At 39.1% G+C, this 19632-nt stretch overlaps 2 protein-coding genes across 3 annotated transcripts in view; one reads left to right on the top strand and one right to left on the bottom strand.

Moving 5' to 3' along the window:
- The window catches only part of LOC106065957 (steroid hormone receptor ERR2-like), a 57513-nt gene extending 43739 nt beyond the window's left edge, over window positions 1-13774 (bottom strand). The window contains exons 1-2 of one of the 2 annotated variants that reach the window (XM_056024857.1): window positions 12923-13774; window positions 3253-3732 (exon numbers count right to left, since the gene is read on the bottom strand). In XM_056024857.1, the coding sequence (XP_055880832.1) occupies window positions 3253-3300 (48 nt within the window). In that variant the 5' untranslated portion in view covers window positions 3301-3732; window positions 12923-13774. Of the gene's footprint in view, window positions 1-1965; window positions 2165-3252; window positions 3733-12922 lie in introns of those variants that run through there. The other variant, XM_056024858.1, reaches the window with a different exon arrangement.
- LOC129925079 (retinitis pigmentosa 1-like 1 protein) lies at window positions 3963-18755 on the top strand. Its single transcript, XM_056023430.1, has 2 exons — window positions 3963-4026; window positions 18319-18755. Exons 1-2 carry the CDS (start codon window positions 3963-3965, stop codon window positions 18753-18755), a joined length of 501 nt encoding a protein of 166 aa, XP_055879405.1.
- Window positions 18756-19632: the final 877 nt, after the last annotated feature.

Genomic DNA, 19632 nt, shown 5'->3' with positions numbered 1-19632 from the left:
AAACTGTGCCATGGCTTACTTATTGATAACCTTGGCATTGTGTTGATACACAAGTCGCTGGTCCTGATACTACCAAAAAAAAAAAAAGCATTAAAAATAACACATAATATACTTACCAAAAAAATGTCATTAATAAATGAAATAACAATAGGGAATTTTCATAATGAAATGTCGGAATACAGCCTACCCTTTGGTTACATTTTGATTTTTAAGATTCAGTTTACATTCAAAAGACATCTACTGTAATAAGAATAAATAAATACAGTTTTGATAAAGAGAAAGCACTATGGAGAAATGTGGGGGGCGATGAAATAGACGAAGAAATGCAAAGTGGCAGAGTGGGTTTTCAAATACATAGACGAAATAAACAATGTCAAGGCCATTATATTTGAAAGTGTTGCCAACTTAGAAATAGAAATTACTTTGAGATACAAGTGGAATTAGTTTCTGTAATACCAAAAGTACACACAAATTCTAGTCTACCAACTAATGTCACTGTCTACTAATAGTAGGCCTATACTATTAGTTACACATTAAATAAGTGACCCAGCACACATTTATAACAAAATAAATAACACGCAGCTTCAAGTTAAAGTATTATTAATTTATATTGATCTCTCTTTTATAAGCCAGTCGTTTGATTTACACCAATATCTCCCACATAACATCAACATAACATCAATAGAGCATAGTCCGAGGAGTGAGACGCACGCAAATGTTTCCTAAACTTTTAATAATAACCTCAGATTTTGGGGCTCTCGATGTCACTATTGATAATGTAGGAAGTCTGGGTTACGAAAAAAATATATCAACCATCAAATTTAGGCTTTTGTCGCAACCAATCCGATTCCTAATGACATTTGAAACAAAGATAACTATTAGAAGCGGCAACGCTTGGCATTTCATTCGTGAACTATTATAAGCTAAATTGGGAGACACTCCAACTGGTTTTGGGAGCACAGAAAAGGACACTATGAAAGACAGACATAAAACAAAACAACAACATTGTTATTATTATTGTTGCATATTTCTTTCCAGTTCTCTCTTAAAATAGAACATGACATCATTTAGAGATGTGTATCAAATTATATTATATTATCTATCACCTAAAAATAAACTGGTAATGAGGGGAGATAGAGTCAACCAGGCAGTGAAAGAAGACACAGGATTCGGGAGAGCGAGAGTGATAGAATCAAGAGGGGGGACAGAGAGAGAGAGAGAGAGAGAGAGAGAGAGAGAAAGCGAACAATGTTGGTTCTTTACTAAATAGATCTAAGACTGCTAACGTTTAAAAGGTTGTTTTAAACTTTGACCCAGAATCTCTTAAAGTGCGCGTGCAACTAATCTATATTTAGACCATTGACCCTAAAGTCGGTTATATGCAAGTCAGTGTATGTGCAGAGTACACTCTCTTTGAAGTCCTCACGCTTAATGACAGTGTGTGTTCACACCAACACATTCTTGTGGACATTGCCTTACACCTTATTGAACACACAAGCACATAGTATTGACTGAATTGTACACACACTGAGCTACGTCTCTTCTACGCGTGTGTAAGCTATGAAAAAAAAAAGGTTCCAACGAAATTGATTTATGAAGTGAATCTAGTACACCAAGAGAAATACACTTATTTAGATTTCTCTCTCTTGTATCACAATTCACATTTTCGCTTTTTATTTAATGTTATGTTTTCGTTTATTTTCTTTTGTTTTGATTTTTAGCGTTACGGTTAGGTTTAGCGTTACGGTTAGGTTTAGCGTTACGGTTAGGTTTTGGCTTTTATGACGATTTGCGTTTCTTTCAACGCTAATTGTCAAACAAATATTTCATTCTCGAGGTCCTCAGCATATTTTTTTTTTAAAATTTAATGACAAGATTTAAACGTTGAAATCATGATCAGATTGTCCAGATCTTAATTTTGGAAACTGAAATTGTACTCACTAAATCGCTTAAATATTCACTCACCATCTTCTAGACACGACGTGCATGTCTTCTGCGGTGTTAGCAGGCTAATTGTTTACATAAGCTGGTCGTTCCTTAGCTTGATTATAATACAAGGCGAAATAACTTCAGTGTGCCTCGTTTTCACAAGTAGGTTAATTATTCACACACACACACACACTACAAACTTCAAAGCGTGTATCAAAAGTAGATAAGAAAGATTAAAGCCATGTCCTTCCATTGAGACAATATATTGTGTTTAGAGAGTAAATTGATCTTTGTGATTTGTGCAGTTAAAAAAAAAAGTCCATCCTACTAGACTATATACTTAATAAACAGACTATGGGCTATAACTCTAGTGTTAGAACTGAGCAAGGTTTTTAGTGGATCCGGAGTACAGGGCCGGTCCTAACAATTGCGGGGGCCCTATGCGAAACTGATGGCGCGGGGCCTAGTCTCGGTAGGAATAACGATAATAAGTCAAAATTAAGATTTTGTATAAGAAAAAAAAAATCGACTTTCAATTTTATTCATTCTTTACTTGGCACAAATTTGCGATCAAATTAACTTTACCTTTTGTGGGCACCTTTGAGCAATCAATCAGATTGTACATAAAGGTTACTTTGATTTAACTGTCAACATGGAGGTTTAATTTAGCCTCCTTGACATTGTATGATTTATGGTTCAAATCTCCAATGGGGCTATATTCTAGTCTATTTATATTTAGATTAGAGTGTACTCTATTTCCTATAGTGTCTATAGCTATGCTCTACTTATTGTGGAACAGGGACATATATTTATCTGGAGTTCTAAACACGTATGGTTAATCTGTAGATTCGCGTGCTCCTAATATCGTATGTAAAGTATGGTGTGCAGTATCGTGCTACGATCAATTTAGTAGGTGTTAAGTATCAGGTGTCAATGCTGGTATCGTAGGAGCAGTAGGCCGAAAGAGGAATCGTCTTCACGACATTGTGGGCCAAATTTTCACGTTTACGGTCGCATGAAGATCAATATTCGTAAGTATCGCTTGCAAGGTTTAACTAAGTATCGCGATTGAAAGTCGATTACAGTTTCATGAATGAAGTTTTGTAGGTATCGCGTGCGAAGAAGTATCGAGTGCTAAATATTTACCGCTCCTCACCCTTTAGAAGTCAACTAGTGGTCCATTTAATGGTGTCTAGTGAGGGATAATCCTTAACTTAGCTCTCCCCCCCCCCCCACTACATTTACACCAAAACAACAGCTGTTAATAATATCGTTTGTAGTCGGTGTTAAAGGTACCATAAGATTATAGTGACCAGTACTGACCTCATTAGATGGAGGGCTGTCCACAGGAGTCAGGAAGTCATCGGACATAACCAGATGGTCACCGTTGGCCTCCCCGAGTCCCGCGTCAGTGGTCACTAGCTCCAGACTGAAGGATGGGCAAATAGTAGCCGATGAACGAAATAGCGGAGTCGGAGGTTCAAGGGTTGTCTTCCTTGAACCAAGAACTCTCCAAGAGCTGAGGTCGAAAAATTCCCTTCGTCTTCTTTATTTCAGTTTGCTTGGTTTGTGTTTTCTGGGTTGGTTGGAGTCGTTTCTTTTGAGTTGATGGTACGTTATGAAAGTTGTGCCTTAACAGTGCAGATTTTTTTTTCCTTTATTCGTATGTAGCTGCGTTTGAAAGTCTTGTTTTTAAAGCTGGGGTTTTCAGTAATGTTTCCTTGATTGTTCAGCTTAAGATGTTTGAGCTGAATCGTTGTATCGGAAACTTTGTGATGAGTTGTCTTTCTTTTGTGAAGTTTCCTGTAAAATAGAAGCCAAAATGCGTTTATTTGATGATTTTTTTTTAACAGAAAAATATGTCACAAAAGTTAACATTTCAGTTGTTTATTTGGGCATTGAGATTTGTTAAATGTAGGTAACTAGCATCACAAGGCAGACATTCAGGTGGTACCCACACAGATAAAGGAAGAGAAAGCACCTGGCGACGCGAAGTAGAAGCGGGCACAAATTTTGGTTACACCTGGAACAAGATGGCCCAGGACAGTGGAGATCTATTGTTGGCTGCCCATTCTCCAATAGGAGTGACAGGCTTAAGTAAGTATTTATTAACATTTGGGAAAAGGGGGGGGGGGTAAACTCATTTTGTTATTATATAAAAAAAGACTATCTTTCTATCTACCTACCTACCTACCTATCTATCTATTTATCTAACTACCTATCTATCTATAAACCTAATACCTACCTATCTATATATCTATGTATCTATCTATGTATCTCTCTCTTTCTCTCTCTTTCTCTCTCTCTCTCTCTCTCTCTCTCTCTCTCTATATATATATATATATATATATATATATATATATATATATATATATATATATACATATATATATATATACACATATATCGTAAAGTGGTCGGGAAGTATCACTTCACAGGCCGGATTGGTCCCACAGGCCGTAGTTTAGGCATGACTAATCGAGATAACCTGGAAGAGCGTTCAATGAGACTAATTCTCTGGCACTGCCAGGATAAATGCACTTAAAGGAAACAACACCTTGACATTTGCAAATAGAAGGTTGGTCAATATGCTGGCCACATGACACCCACTGAGTTTTCCGTCTTTGAGATAACATAAAATGCCCCCAAGGTCCATTTAGTTTCTATTACAACTGAACATATTGTTCAACAAGGACTTTTAAAATGTTTCGTTCCCCTATTGTCACGTCGAATGTTGCATCTTGGCGTTCATGAATAAAATGTCTATAGATCTGGTCATTGAGATTGTTGTACGTGGAAGATGTCACAGTTATTTTATTGTCTGAGTGAGTGATTTTATGAGCTGCGATGCCCCCCAAACTACCACCCGTGGGCCACATCCAGGCCAAGAAGCAGCACTGTCCATCCACTTCAATCTTTTTCCCACAATGCTTAAGAAGCTACAGAGAATCAATTTCATTGGACGAGACAACTTGTGCGGCCATGCTGCCATGTTTCGGTAATTACGACGTGGCCTAGGCCGATACATGTTCTGGGAACCACTGTATTAGCGCAGTACAATGAGTGTGTCTGTGTGTGTGTGTGGTGCGCGTAGTGAAGGAGTGATATATTAGAGCGTAAGAACAATTGTTTTATTGTCATGTATGTGTTGAGTGAGTGATTCATTCGATCATTACTAGTGCTGTGTGTGCTTTCGTGTCAATTGTGTGAGAGTGATTCATTAGAGTATTGGGCAGCATGTTCAAATGAAGGATCACTTGAAGTAACTGGGTCATGAAGTAACTGGGTCATGAAGTAACTGGATCATAAAACTCTTTACTGCAATACAAAATAGTGAACAAAAAAGTTGGATGTTCATATGAACAAGTTGGTCGTGAGAAACTAATTTATGAGGTTTCATGTTTAATGAGGTTTCATGTTTTGAGGAGCACCCCCCCTCCTCCCAAACCAACCTCCCAACCTGTTACAGGCCCAGACTTAATGGATGATTAGATGTCTCAGCAGATGTGACTAGCTAGCGCATGAAAAGGGTTGGAGTGGGTGGAGATTAATGAATTTCACTTCTGCTCTCGCCATGAGTGACGTGGGGAGGGGGGGTGTTCTTAGCCTACAGAGTCAGGGTGTGATAAGAGACGTCTGCTCTTCTCCTAAACACTCCTTAATAGGAGGGAGCGCGAGATAGAAATCCTAATCTTGTACACTAGGGTCTTATAACAAATGTGTACACTATGGCCATATAATAAATGTGTACAATTAGGACATATAACAAATGTGTACACTATGGCCGTATAACAAATGTGTTTACTACGGCCAGAAAACAAATGTGTTTACTACGGCCAGAAAACAAATGTGTACACTACGGCCAGAAAACAAATGTGTTTACTACGGCCAGAAAACAAATGTGTTTACTACGGCCAGAAAACAAATGTGTACACTACGGCCATATAACAAATGTGTTTACTACGGCCAGAAAACAAATGTGTTTACTACGGCCAGAAAACAAATGTGTTTACTACGGCCAGAAAACAAATGTGTACCCTATGGCCATATAATAAATGTGTACAATTAGGACATAAAACAAATGTGTACACTATGGTCATAAAACAAATGTGTTTACTACGGCCATATAACAAATGTGTACCCTATGGCCATATAACAAATGTGTTTACTACGGCCAGAAAACAAATGTGTTTACTACGGCCAGAAAACAAATGTGTTTACTACGGCCAGAAAACAAATGTGTACACTACGGCCATAAAACAAATGTGTACACTACGGCCATAAAACAAATGTGTACACTATGGCCATAAAACAAATGTGTACACTACGGACATAAAACAAATGTGTACAAGATTTGAGATACAGATGGACTTTGTCGTCGCGTTTGGTGTCGCCAGGGTATTCCCGCTCTCGTGGCCACAAGGTGGCGCCCTGGACGAAACATCCGTGGAGTGGGGCATAGACTAATAACGAAACTGGCCCCCTGTGGGCTACACCGTGGCTCTGGGAATCGAGGGTGCAAACAACTCTCCTGGTCTCCGGCTTAAGCGAGCCCAGCCAGGAAGTGTGCCTTCTCTCACACACACGCAAGACTTTGAAAGTTTCATTTTTAGGAGAACAAACTTCAACGCACGCATCTCCCGGGGTGCGCGGCTATCGGGCTCTTAAGTCCAGGAATGAAAGTGACCTAAGGACGACCCTGAATATAATTAGTCCTACTCAACCCCAGAATGGTTTCCAGCACCGAGGAACCTTCAAAGAGAAGCGGGGAGAGGGGAGTGAAGAGTCTTTTCTTCCTACCTGACCATCTGAGTGGACACAGGATTTGACGGAGCCTGGTGTAAGCTCGGACGTTTAATGAACTTCATCTAGTCACTTCTCTAGTCAAAGAGTTTAACAAACCATTTTTAATGCGTACATGGACTGATATTAAGTTTCTGCTAAGTTGACATCAAGGTTTGACACAAAACAAGTTTGGTATTAACTCCTTCACACTTACAACCACAAACAGACACACAGGCACATACTTATAAATGTCAATATATACATTGACACACAAACCTTTTCATTATTGACGCTGATTCGTTCATACATGGCACTCTGCCATTGACAGTAGCATAACGACAGATTCATTTATAGCTAGACCTCAAAACTTTGTCCCACACACTCACACAAAGACTAAGTTAAGTTCCGAGCAGACACGCAACTTATTAAGTTTGCGACAGGAACATTTTTCTAGCTTAGTAGACAAGCCCCCCCCCCCTTGCCAGGCATGTCACGCGTGAATGACTAGGCACGATAGATAGTCAATGAGTCCTGACAGGATCACTAATTGCCCACCTTTGATTAGCCCGGCGTCTGCAACTAGATCGTGTTTGGAGTCGTACACGGAGCGCCGGGTGCACCGGGGGGGGGGGGCGCTGAGAGACCACGGCGTATGCTGAAGTCACTATATTCTTTACATACTATGATTGGAAGGGGGGGGGGGGAGGGGGAAGTTTGGTTGCACTTAGTCAGCTGACTGAGTGCTTGATGTAGTCACCTTGAGTTGAAAGTGCTTGGCTCCAGCCTGATCATCTTGAGTTCAAAGTGCTTTGACTCCAACCTGATCATCTTGAGCTGAGTTTGAGTTTAGGCACATCGGCACAATTTAGGCCATGTCGTGCCCGTAATCCTCATCTTTAGCTGAAAGTGCTTGACTTCAACCTGGTCATCTTCATCTGAAAGTGCTTGACTTCAACCTGGTCATCTTCATCTAAAAGTGCTTGACTTCAACCTGGTCATCTTCATCTGAAAGTGCTTGACTTCAACCTGGTCATCTTCATCTGAAAGTGCTTGACTTCAACCTGGTCATCTTCATCTAAAAGTGCTTGACTTCAACCTGGTCATCTTCATCTGAAAGTGCTTGACTTCAACCTGGTCATCTTGACTTGAGAATGCTTGACTCCAACCTGGTAACCTTCATCTGAAAGTGCTTGACTCCAACCTGGTAACCTTCATCTGAAAGTGCTTGACTTCAACCTGGTCATCTTCATCTGAAAGTGCTTGACTATAGTCTGATCATCATGACATAAAAGTGCTTGACTATAGTCTGATCATCATGACATAAAAGTGCTTGACTATAGTCTGATCATCATGACATAAAAGTGCTTGACTATAGTCTGATCATCATGACATAAAAGTGCTTGACTGCAACTTGGTCATCTTGTAATGATTACACAGTGACTATGTCAGTAAGTCAGTCATTATTAACGCCCCCCTCCCTCTCTCTCTCCACGCCAACAACCGATAAGCTTAAGAATTCTTATCACAATATGTTACATTCCACCTCGGACTCTTTACCAAGGGTTCTCTAACTTCACATTGGTTTGGAGTCCTTACTAGGATTTTTAAAATGTCATTAGATCTACCATTTTTATTAACTTGTAGTCGGTATAAAATGGAAATATAATAAATAAATAAATATGTACATAATATTTTTTTTTACAGATAACTGCCAACTACTTAGACAGATAGCTAGAAATTGCGAGCTAGTTTGGTGTCAAATGTATTTGTCTGTTTCTGTAGTGTTTCAAAAGTGGAAAATGTACTAATGACGTGAACAATATTTTGACTTATTGTTTAAGTCATTAAAGAACATGCTTGACAAGATTGACACTGCTAATTATATGTTATGAAGTAACTTCTGCAATCTATAAGACAAGACTGAACACTTTTATTTTTTTTGTATTGATCTTCATTCCAACACCATTGTTAGTTCCAGACCTTAGCTTTCAATAACATTGTCTTCAATATTATTAATCGGAATTTCGGAGTCCTGCTAACAAGAAAAGCAGACGAAAAAAAAAGACTATATGTCTAATAATGAGTAATCTAACTGGTCTACAGGATATTGCATGAATACGAAGAGAAGGTGAAAACGTATTAATCAAATATTAAAAGTACGGCACGGGCTATATACCAGGAGCGGTAAAGCGCTTGGCTTCTGAACCGGGAGTCCCGGGTTCGAATCCAGGTGAAGTCTGGGAGTTTTAATTTCGGGATCTTTGGGCGCCACTGAGTCTACTCAGCTATAATGGGTACCAGACATTAGTTGGAGAAAAGTAAAGGCGGTAGGCCGTTGTGCTGGCCACATGACACCCTCGTAAACCGTAGTCCACGGAAACAGATGACCTTTACATCATCTGCCCTATAGATCACAAGGTCTGAAAGGGGAACTTTACTTTTTATACCCGCACGGGGCCATGGGCGAGTGTCATATCAAGACCACGATGGGCTGACGGCGACAAAAGATTATCTTTATCGTGCCTAAGGCGGTCGCCCCTCTCGCCACCCCCAAAAGCCACCTCTGATATTCAGCCCGTGACGAGGTGGTATCCGCCCCCCCCCCCTCGATACTTCAGTCTCATGCATAATAAATCCGCAGCGTCAAAGTTCCTTTTGGAAATAGATGCGGTTATGAGGCCCGGGAGACAAGTGTCGGAAATGTATGTGGACCTGACGGTAAAGCCAGGTTGGGTACCACTGAGTTTAAGTCTTGTGATATAATCCTTGCGATAGTGTATATTTATTTTTATTAACGCAGACCAGTCATTATAAATCCAAATCTAGAAACTAGATTTATATCAGTAGAATCAAACTCTAATCCCACAGTTTCATTGATGAAGATAGTAGTTGAAGGTGACAAGTTGGTACTAAATTAATACGCCCCCTCCCCCATTCTCCCTCTCTCCTTAATGGAGTTAGCCAGTCGTCTTGTTTTCAACAGACACGCTTAATCCCGGATGTATCAATCCGAGGGACTACTTTCAGATGTGTTTTTTTCCCCTCTCATCTTCAACGTTTTGACACTTGACACGTCAGTCACGTGATGTTAAAGTAGTCCGGTGATTACAACACGGAATTTTCCAAATTTTTCCGTCTTGTTGACAGCAGATGTACTCAGGGGCGACGTCCACTCTGATGGCGTATTTACTTGTTAGGGTTAAGGAGGAACTTGGTCCCTGACATAATGTCAGTGGCGGCACGCTGATAGACCAACGTCTAATCTTTCGACTCAGGACCGGACGCAACAGAATGCGACAACACATGTACCGAAAGCTCAAAATTGGAACCAGTGAAATCTGCCCATATGGAGTATCACCAGAAAATGCCGACCACATCTTCAAAAACTGCTCTCTCTACCAAGAGGCCCGTATAAGACATGGGCCCCAAATCACCCCAATAGAAAGAAAACTATATGGAGAGCTCCCTGATTTGGAAACCACTGCGCAGTTCATCTCATGTATTGGTCTAGTCATATGAACACTCCAACATAACAATGAGAACGATGAAGAAGAAGAAACTGCCTTAAGAGGAAAAGTTTGAGAAGCACTGCTCTATATTAGTGCAGATTATAGTTCAAAATGGCTAAACTTAAAACGTATCTGTATACAAAAAATCTGAAGCGATGTTGCGATATAAACCGTGATCATTGTATAATTTCTCCCGAAGTAATTAAAAAAAAAATGATTGCAAAGAATGTATTGCTTATTCTTTTTCCGCAATAAGTGAATTGTGTTCAATTCATAAAACTGAAGATCGCAAGTTTTCTTTTGAGTGGAAAGCTTAGACACAGAATCCTTGACGATCAGCGTGTTTGTTATTATTGATTTAAATGATACATTAAATTGAACAAATAAAAAGTGACCCGTTGACCAGTCAACAATTTTGTTTCCACGATGATTAGAACAAATGTAATTCCATTCTTTTGACTAAATCTATTTGTACATTTTTAGCGGCCCCCGAAAGGGGAAAAGACGCTGTTATTAGTTTTGTGTGCAATATCTGTCCGTCCGTCCCGTTTAGATCTCGTAAAGTAGAAAAGATAGTGAGAATCTGACATCATAATATTTTAGTCCATTCAAAGTTCTGATGCAACTGCTACTTTTTTCTTTTCTAAAAGCGAAAAATCTAATTTTTTAAATCACTTATGCAAGCAGTTTGTTTTCATAAAAATACACCACTTTTACAACTATTCACAACTATTTACTAACAAACACTGGATGTACCGTAGCAGGGGTGGATACCAGTCTCCATATTTTGAACACATTTATGAAAATGGTTTTAGATTTTTTGTCACATTTTTTTTTTTACATTTTTATTGCTACGTTATATTGTTTACTTTTTTAAAATAGAAAATATATATTTAGTCGTACATAATTGAAAACAACAATTAATAAGTAGGTTTTCATATTATCGCGTAAACTGCATCGTTGCAGTACATACACAGAACGCATAACTAAAGGAATTTTTTTTTACGGAAATGTTTTTCCACTATTTTTGAGGATTTGAATAAAAGATTGACCCTTTACAAAACAATTAGATCAATTACATATTCATTATAAGACATCAGTTAGGCCACGTTGACATCAAACTTTATATTCACTTTCACCTATCCTTTGGTTTGTTGGACCGCTGGGGCACCACACAAGATCTGTCATTTTTCTCTGCCATTTGTCTTGATAGAATTTAATTCTGATGTACTTTCTGAAAGAATGAAACCTCCCGTTTTACCTGCTTGGGTGGACCACTTCGGGGGCCGATTTTGAGTTTGTGTTTCCACACAAACTGTCTTTGCAACCTTGTTTTTTTTTTTTTTTTGTTTAATAGAGTTTCATTATTTGGAACATTTCTCAACTTCGTAGTACGTCAGCGGAAATACAAAGCAAGTTACACAATTACCATAAGAAATGATTTTTTTTTCTCGTAAAACTAATGTGTCGTGTTTATACAATAGCACCTGAATACATTTCTATACGCACACCCATACACTGGGGAAAAAGGGGTCGCCTTAACCTAATTGATAAAACCCACTTCAACAGTCATTGGTTCTCATGTTAGTTAAGTGAAAGCCAAATACAAATAACAATTTACTGTAAAAAAGCATGAGTTTAAACATAAAATATTTAGTTGTTTTTTTCCCGCAACATATCCAGTTTTTTTTTTGTTTTTTTTTTACATTTTAACCCTCTTCTTATTCTCAACCCCCCTCCCCCCCCCCCCCCCCCCCAAATGTAGTGAAACGTTTGAATGGTGAAACTTACAACGTGGCCTGTTACTATTAATATTTGACACATTCACTCAAAAAAAAAAAAAAAAGTTGACAATCTTCCTATTTAAAACAAAGGGAGACAACTATGACTATTTGCCACAGTGCAGGTAGCGTACACCACGTTTGTATTAGCCCTCTATTCAATGTGCTATCTTGTTACACAAATGTGAGAACTCCTGGGGGTGCTACTTGAAGACATTGTTAGCCAGGTTGTGATAACAGTGTCCGGATAACTGCTATCGTGACCACGGATCACGTGGTGGCAAGTATCGTGATGGGACAAGATTGTCTCCAGTCAGTGCTGGGGGGGGGGGGGGGACGGTGTCCCATTGCCCCCTCCCCACCACACACCCTCCGCTCTAATTTTTCACCTTCTGTCATTCTTGCCTCTCTATCGTTGCTTCTTACTCTTCCTTACACCTCTCCACATTTTTTCTCTCAAGTTTTCTTTTCCTCTCTCTCTCTCTCTCTCTCTGTTTCAAAATGTGACACTAATTAAACAAAAGTCCAGAGTCACGCTGTATCTAGTCATTTATTTGGCACAAACATCATCACCCCATCCCACGTCAGCACTTTTTAACCTTTTAAGTTTTCCCCTCTTACAATAGTCACCCTAGATCTAGAAGCAAGATCTAGAAGATAGATCTAGAAGATAGATCTAGAAGCAAGATCTGAAGCAAGATCTAGAAGCAAGGGTTGAGGAAAGAATTTTGCTTCACGTGTAGTAGATCTCGGTTAACATCTAATATTTAGATCTTATCTAGATCCAGATATACACAGAGGGCCTAGATGTCTAAATATACAGATCTTTAAAAAAAAAAACGCACGTGCTATTGTCACATGACTACCACGTGTGGGTCAATACATCGCCTATTTAATTGTTAAAGACTCTTACTTTACCTGATATTGTGTAAATCCTAGAGGGTTCTGATAGCAATCTGTCCCCTGAATTAACAACAGCCTACACCACAACACAGCTGTGTAGTATGTCCTCGTGTGTACCTCGACACATGGCGAAAGCAATTAATTATTCAAATAGACCACGCACTGGCCCATAAAACAATGCGCCAACTCGTGGAGACAGAAAGGAGAAGAAGAAAGAAATTGTCTTCAGACACACACAACAAAATGCACCCACGAACCACGGCGTGTTCACACTGTCCCGAGGTCAGCTTTTGTTGTGGTTTAATATTCCCGAGGTCTCCTTCTGTTAGTGATTACAATAGTATCTCAAGTTCAGACTTGGCACAACCACTATATGTAACCGGCCCCCCAAACATTAGCTAAAGATATCCACAGCTTGGAGACATTTTCAAGATAAAACAGCAGCCTTGATATCTGATAAAGATCCCTTTTTCTTCCCCCAAGTGCGCTGTCACATAATAAGTCTCTACGGTATTTTGAACCAAAGAAAAAGATAAGATACTGTAGACACTTTGTTTGTACACCAATCTTTAATTAGATACACCACTAAAGTTAAAACACAACAGGATTTATATTGGTGACAACAGTAATTAATCACTCATTTCCGCCACTCACTCAAGACTTACGGAGACCCAAGTGAATCATTTTCCTAATAGTGTAACCACAATTTAGGATTTGTGAAAAGTTTCGCATGATCTGCCCATGTATACCAAACTCCCAGTGAGCCGTGTTCCAATGATCAATAGGTTTAGCTCTTAGGCGCCCTTTGCTACGTCCATGAATAAACTCCAGCGCCCCATGCACTAACATTGTTCTTGTATAAGAGCTTAAAGTTGATTCAATACCGGATGCTCGCGCTATCCGGGTACATAATACTTTTCTAAATTTAGACTTTGTTTGTTCTCTAACGAAAACAACGATTTCAAGGATATAGTCTAGCCCCCCCCCCACCCCCACCAGTTCCTCAAGCCTTTATTTTTATTTTTTTGTGTGAATGAAGCCATGCTAGGGAACAGTTCAGCGTGACATAAACAAGTTCATATAGGCCTAGTTAAGTTCATATAGGCCTAGTTAAGTTCATATAGGCCTAGTTAAGTTCATATAAGCCTAGTTAAGTTCATATAGGCCTAGTTGAACATTTTCTAACTTTAACTCGAAGACTCGGAGCTATTTACTGAAGGCTTACAAGCCAGCGAGTCCCTACGACCTAGCTTCTACAATGACGTCACTAATTGGGAGAAAGAAAAAAACCTTCCTTGATGATTGATCACAGAATTTATGGTTTTACTCAATCTGTGTTGGCGTAGAGAGAAATCACTTTAGTCAGCTAGATCAATCTGGCTTTGAGACACTAGAGTAGTCGCCCCTCATCCTTTTTGCTTCATTTCTGGTAAAAAGAGGTCAAGGCTGAACACCCTAGAAGCCTTCATAAAGATCAACATCGAGCATTTCCGGCCGGAGGACTGCAACCTACAGATGACTGAAAGACGCCTGCTCCACACACACACTAAGACACATTTTTCAGGTACGGTATGGATTTGGCCAAATAAGTCGTGTATCTCCATCCCACCATAATGACATGCTATCATATCATTGTGGAACTAAGAATTTGTTTTCTTGAACCTGTTAGCATAGTTCACGTGCTCTACGGGGTCAGATACCTGCATCGTGTAAATACCAGAATTCTTTTTCTTGTATATAGGTCGTGGTTAAAGAATAAAAATGTCTGTCTATGATTATTTGAGGGCAGACTGGGATAAGTGACCCCACAGAGCCAAAAGTCCTGGATCCAAGAGGAGTTTTGAGCTATTCAACACAAAGGGTCGGGTTTGGATAGATAACATGTTTGTAAGACAGCTCGATACTCTCGATAGGCAGTCAATGCAGTCGTGTGTCATCACTGGATTCAACTGTAGGAACTAATTAAGTCACTATAGTCAATAAACACCAGGGTCATCTCAGACTTGATCAACGGTAAAAGATGTTTAAAATGATAGTTGAGAGTCTCAGAAAATGGAGGCTGCTTGTTAGAGTACCAACGAACATTCGAACCATGAGATGTCGAGTGGAGTCAATGATCACCGTGACAACATCAGGAGCTTTGGCTCTACGGGATTCAAGGCACATCTGAGCAGTCAACGTAAAGCACAACGATTTAGCTTATCATAGAACGTCAGGAAACGTCTGAAGTACGGCCTAGTTTTCTCCTTGTATGCCCCTCGTTTCCACTGTACACATCCTTGTCTGATCAATCTACAACTATCTACCAGCCATTGACGGACTTTCGAGAATTACTAGAGAAGCATTTTATTGATACAGTTTTCTTCCCCAGTCCTGCTCACTTGTATTCCCTAAGCTCTTTTCTCTTGAATCAAACAATAATGTAACTCTCCACAGACTTAGAATGCGGAAACTGATCAAGGGACTACAATGCATTTTGTTTCTCTTGAATCAAACAATAATGAGACTCTCCACAGACTTAGAATGCGGAAACTGATCAAGGGACTACAATGCATTTTGTTTCTCTTGAATCAAACAATAATGAAACTCTCCACAGACTTAGAATGTGGAAACTGATCAAGGGACTACAATGCATTTTGTTTCTCTTGAATCAAACAATAATGAAACTCTCCACAGACTCAGAATGTGGAAACTTATCAAGGGACTACAATGCATTTTGTTTCTCTTGAATCAAACAATAATGTAACTCTCCACAGACTTAGAATGCGGAAACTGATCAAGGGACTACAATGCATTTTGTTTCTCTTGAACGAAACTTGACTCTGGCAGTGCCAGAGAATAAATACGCATTCGTTTCTAACATAATAATAATAATAATAATAATAATAATAATACTCGAAGCAAGAAAAATAATAAAAAAAACATATTAAGTGTAATTGTATCACTTACTTTCTATTAGTCATGTCATTACATTTCTAATAGATTATATATCCGGACTAACAATGATACAACTGTGCGGTATGATGTCATTTTTAGCGATTGTTTTTGTTTAGCGCAATTTCATGCTTTAGCTTTCTCAATGCTCAGGGATCCTATAATGTCTGGACCGGTTGGGAAAAAGGGGGGGGGGGGAGAGAGATGGGAGTATCTGGGTCAATGTTACCGTGATCGCTTTTTAAATGCATTTAAAAAAAAAAATCTACATTGTATGACTTGAAATTGATCTCGCAAGCTTAGGCCTTGTTATGTGTCATTATGGTAGCCATACTGTGACAGCGAAGTGCTTATATTTTAATTAAAAGATTTATAGTTATCTATTGTTAGTTTCCAACTTTTAAGCGACGCATCTCTACACAAAGTATAAAGGGGAGTAATTCATATAACAATCTGTCAAAAGTATAATTTCTTTCCCTTGTTCGATAATAAACAAAATAATTAACTACCAATAGTTAGTTAACTAATTGGTTAATTTTTTAAAATTGTTTTTTGTTTTGTCAGGTAAAAGAAATAATTGCTCAAAATTTCAACTTGATCCAGACAGACAAACAGGCAGAGTGAGTTGATATAAGATTTGTAAAAAAAAACAACTGCATCTCGCTATGACCTAGCTTGTACAATGGCGTCATTTTGATGGCTATTTTCTTCTCCTTCTAATTGGTCTTCTCAAACACTATAGATGTAAACAAAACATACAATCCACTGTAACTGTTAGGAATCAAAACATGCATTCAAGAAATGCGGGCATAAAATAAATCGGTGATTAGTTAGGTGTCAACACAGAACAAGTCTAGATCTCAAGTCCGTGCTGAAACTTTAGAATTCATCGTGTACTCTTCTAATTTGGACTACATACGTCATTAAATGCACAGAGAGGACGTATATCAAACTCAGTAATAAAACAGGTCATTATGTTCTTGAATATGAGTGAAACTAACTAAACAAAAACAATGAATGAATGGAGGGAAAGGAATGAGAGAGTGGGGTAGGGGGAGAAGTGGAAACAAAAATCTCACCAGAGAGAGAGAGAAAGAATGTGTGTGTTTGTGTGTGTGAATGAGAGAAAGAAAATTGTGTGTGTGTGTGTGTGTGAGAGAGAGAGAGAGAGAGGTCTAGAGCTAAAGATTGCTATTAAGCATAAGAACTCACAGCATCAAGGTGAGGGAGGACTCCTCACATGTACTCTCACATTCAGAACGAGGCTACTCTCGGAGGAAGTGTCGCCATGTAGTAAAAAGAACATTTTCAAAGGAGTGTGTCCTGACACTTCCAGGTGGAGCTTTGCCACTGAAGTTGTTTGTTTTGAGAGACCTGCCTCTATAAGTGTTGGTTTGTTTGTATACTGTTGTTTGTTTTCGGGAGTTTGTGGCAACTGTGTAAAAAAAAAAGGCTAATTTGAACTCTTTCATTATACCCATGACAAACATAGAAATAAGGTAGCACCTAGTGACTATTGTTTGAACCCACTTCTCTCTCGTTGTGCTATTCTCTTCAAGTTGTTTTTTTTTTTCCTTTAAAAAAATTGTGTTGGTTTGTGGCACTCTGACCTAGACAAAAAGAGAGAAGGAGGACATGGAGAGGAGGATGAGAGAGACAGATAGAGAGAGAGAAAGAGAGGGAGAGGAAGGAAGAGAGATTGGAGGTGAGGGAGTGATAGAAATTGGAATATATAGAGAGAGAGGAAGAGAAGGAGGTTGAAAGGAGAGAAAGAGTGAGGGAGGAGACATATTAAAATGAAAAACAAAATATTTCGTGAGTGTAATAACTGAAACCTAACCTATGAGCCAACAACAACGTCTTTCTCTGTGGCTGTAGAGTTTGGCTTTCGTGTGGACTTGTAGTTGAAAGGAGTTACATTACATACCGTAGTTAAACAAACAACTCATTTGCATAATACAAACATTCTGTTTCTGACGTAACAACATTGACACAAGTGTAACTTTCAATGAGAACAATAAAAAGGGGGGAGAGGGCAACAGCTAGAGGGTGTGGGGACTGGGAGGACTGACTTCGTTTTAAGACAACAGCAAAGAGAGAAAAAAATCTCGCGCCTTTGACAAACTGGAGGCCTTGGGAGGAGATATTCAAATGTGTTTTGGTTTATATGTGTGTGTATAGAAAGGAAAACCTGCGTGTGTGTATCTATGTGTTTGTATGTGTGTCGGTTGAAAAAAACAGAGAGGGGGGGGGGCTACATAGCCATATTTCTTAGAGCGGTGGGTGTCTTTCAGAATTGATTTTTAATCAATAAGTTCACTTTGGGAGAATCAAAGACTGGCATGACCTACACATTTTTAGGGGAGGAGAAAAAGGAAGGGGGGAGGCGATACTTTGTTTGAGAACTTTGACAACAACAACAACAACCCAGCGTTGCTTTTTTTTTTGGTCTAGTCTGCAATGATTGGTGACTGCAGGATGTGTAGAAGCACCTAATGAAGAGTCTGTAGAAGCACCTAATGAAGAGTCTGTAGAAGCACCTAATGAAGAGTCTGTAGAAGCACCAAATGAAGAGTCTGAGTCTGTAGAAGCACCTAATGAAGAGTCTGTAGAAGCACCTAATGAAGAGTCTGTAGAAGCACCTAATGAAGAGTCTGTAGAAGCACCTAATGAAGAGTCTGTAGAAGCACCTAATGAAGAGTCTGTAGAAGCACCTAATGAAGAGTCTGTAGAAGCACCTAATGAAGAGTCTGTAGAAGCACATAATGAAGAGTCTGTAGAAGCACCTAATGAAGAGTCTGTAGAAGCACCAAATGAAGAGTCTGTAGAAGCACCTAATGAAGAGTCTGTAGAAGCACCAAATGAAAAGTCTGTAGAAGCACCTAATGAAGAGTCTGTAGAAGCACCAAAATGAAGAGTCTGTAGAAGCACCTAATGAAGAGTCTGTAGAAGCACCTAATGAAGAGTCTGTAGAAGCACCTAATGAAGAGTCTGTAGAAGCACCTAATGAAGAGTCTGTAGAAGCACCTAATGAAGAGTCTGTAGAAGCACCTAATGAAGAGTCTGTAGAAGCACCTAATGAAGAGTCTGTAGAAGCACCTAATGAAGAGTCTGTAGAAGCACCTAATGAAGAGTCTGTAGAAGCACCTAATGAAGAGTCCGTAGAAGCACAATGAAGAGTCTGTAGAAGCGATAAATTGAAGAAGAGTCTTTAGAAGCGATAAATTGGAGAAGAGTCTTTAGAAGCGATAAATTGAAGAAGAGTCTTTAGAAGCGATAAATTGAAGAAGAGTCTTTAGAAGCGATAAATTGGAGAAGAGTCTTTAGAAGCGATAAATTGAAGAAGAGTCTTTAGAAGCGATAAATTGAAGAAGAGTCTTTAGAAGCGATAAATTGAAGAAGAGTCTGTAGAAGCGATAAATTGAAGAAGAGTCTGTAGAAGCACAATGAAGAGTCTGTAGAAGCGATAAATTGAAGAAGAGTCTGTAGAAGCACAATGATGTCTTCCTAATTTGTCGACACCGTTTCGGTGCATGGAGGAAAAAAAACAACATCCTACGGGTAAATGTCAAATGATTGTCCACATCTAGTTCTCACGAACACATCCACAATCACAAACTTACAAATACACAATTTCTGACACATCCACAATCACAAACTTACAAATACACAATTTCTGACACATCCACAATCACAAACTTACAAATACACAATTTCTGACACATCCACAATCACAAACTTACAAATACACAATTTCTGACACATCCACAATCACAAACTTACAAATACAC

Source organism: Biomphalaria glabrata, chromosome 3, assembly GCF_947242115.1.
Source record: "Biomphalaria glabrata chromosome 3, xgBioGlab47.1, whole genome shotgun sequence".
NCBI lineage: Eukaryota > Metazoa > Mollusca > Gastropoda > Planorbidae > Biomphalaria > Biomphalaria glabrata.
This window is presented reverse-complemented; position numbering and strand designations above follow the sequence as displayed.

Coding starts and splice junctions, on each gene's coding strand:
- LOC129925079 (XM_056023430.1), top strand. CDS start 3,963: ATGGCCCAGGACAGTGGAGATCTATTGTTGGCTGCCCATTCTCCAATA. Junction 4,027..18,318: donor AATAGGAGTGACAGGCTTAA/GTAAGTATTTAT, acceptor TGGTGACTGCAG/GATGTGTAGAAGCACCTAAT.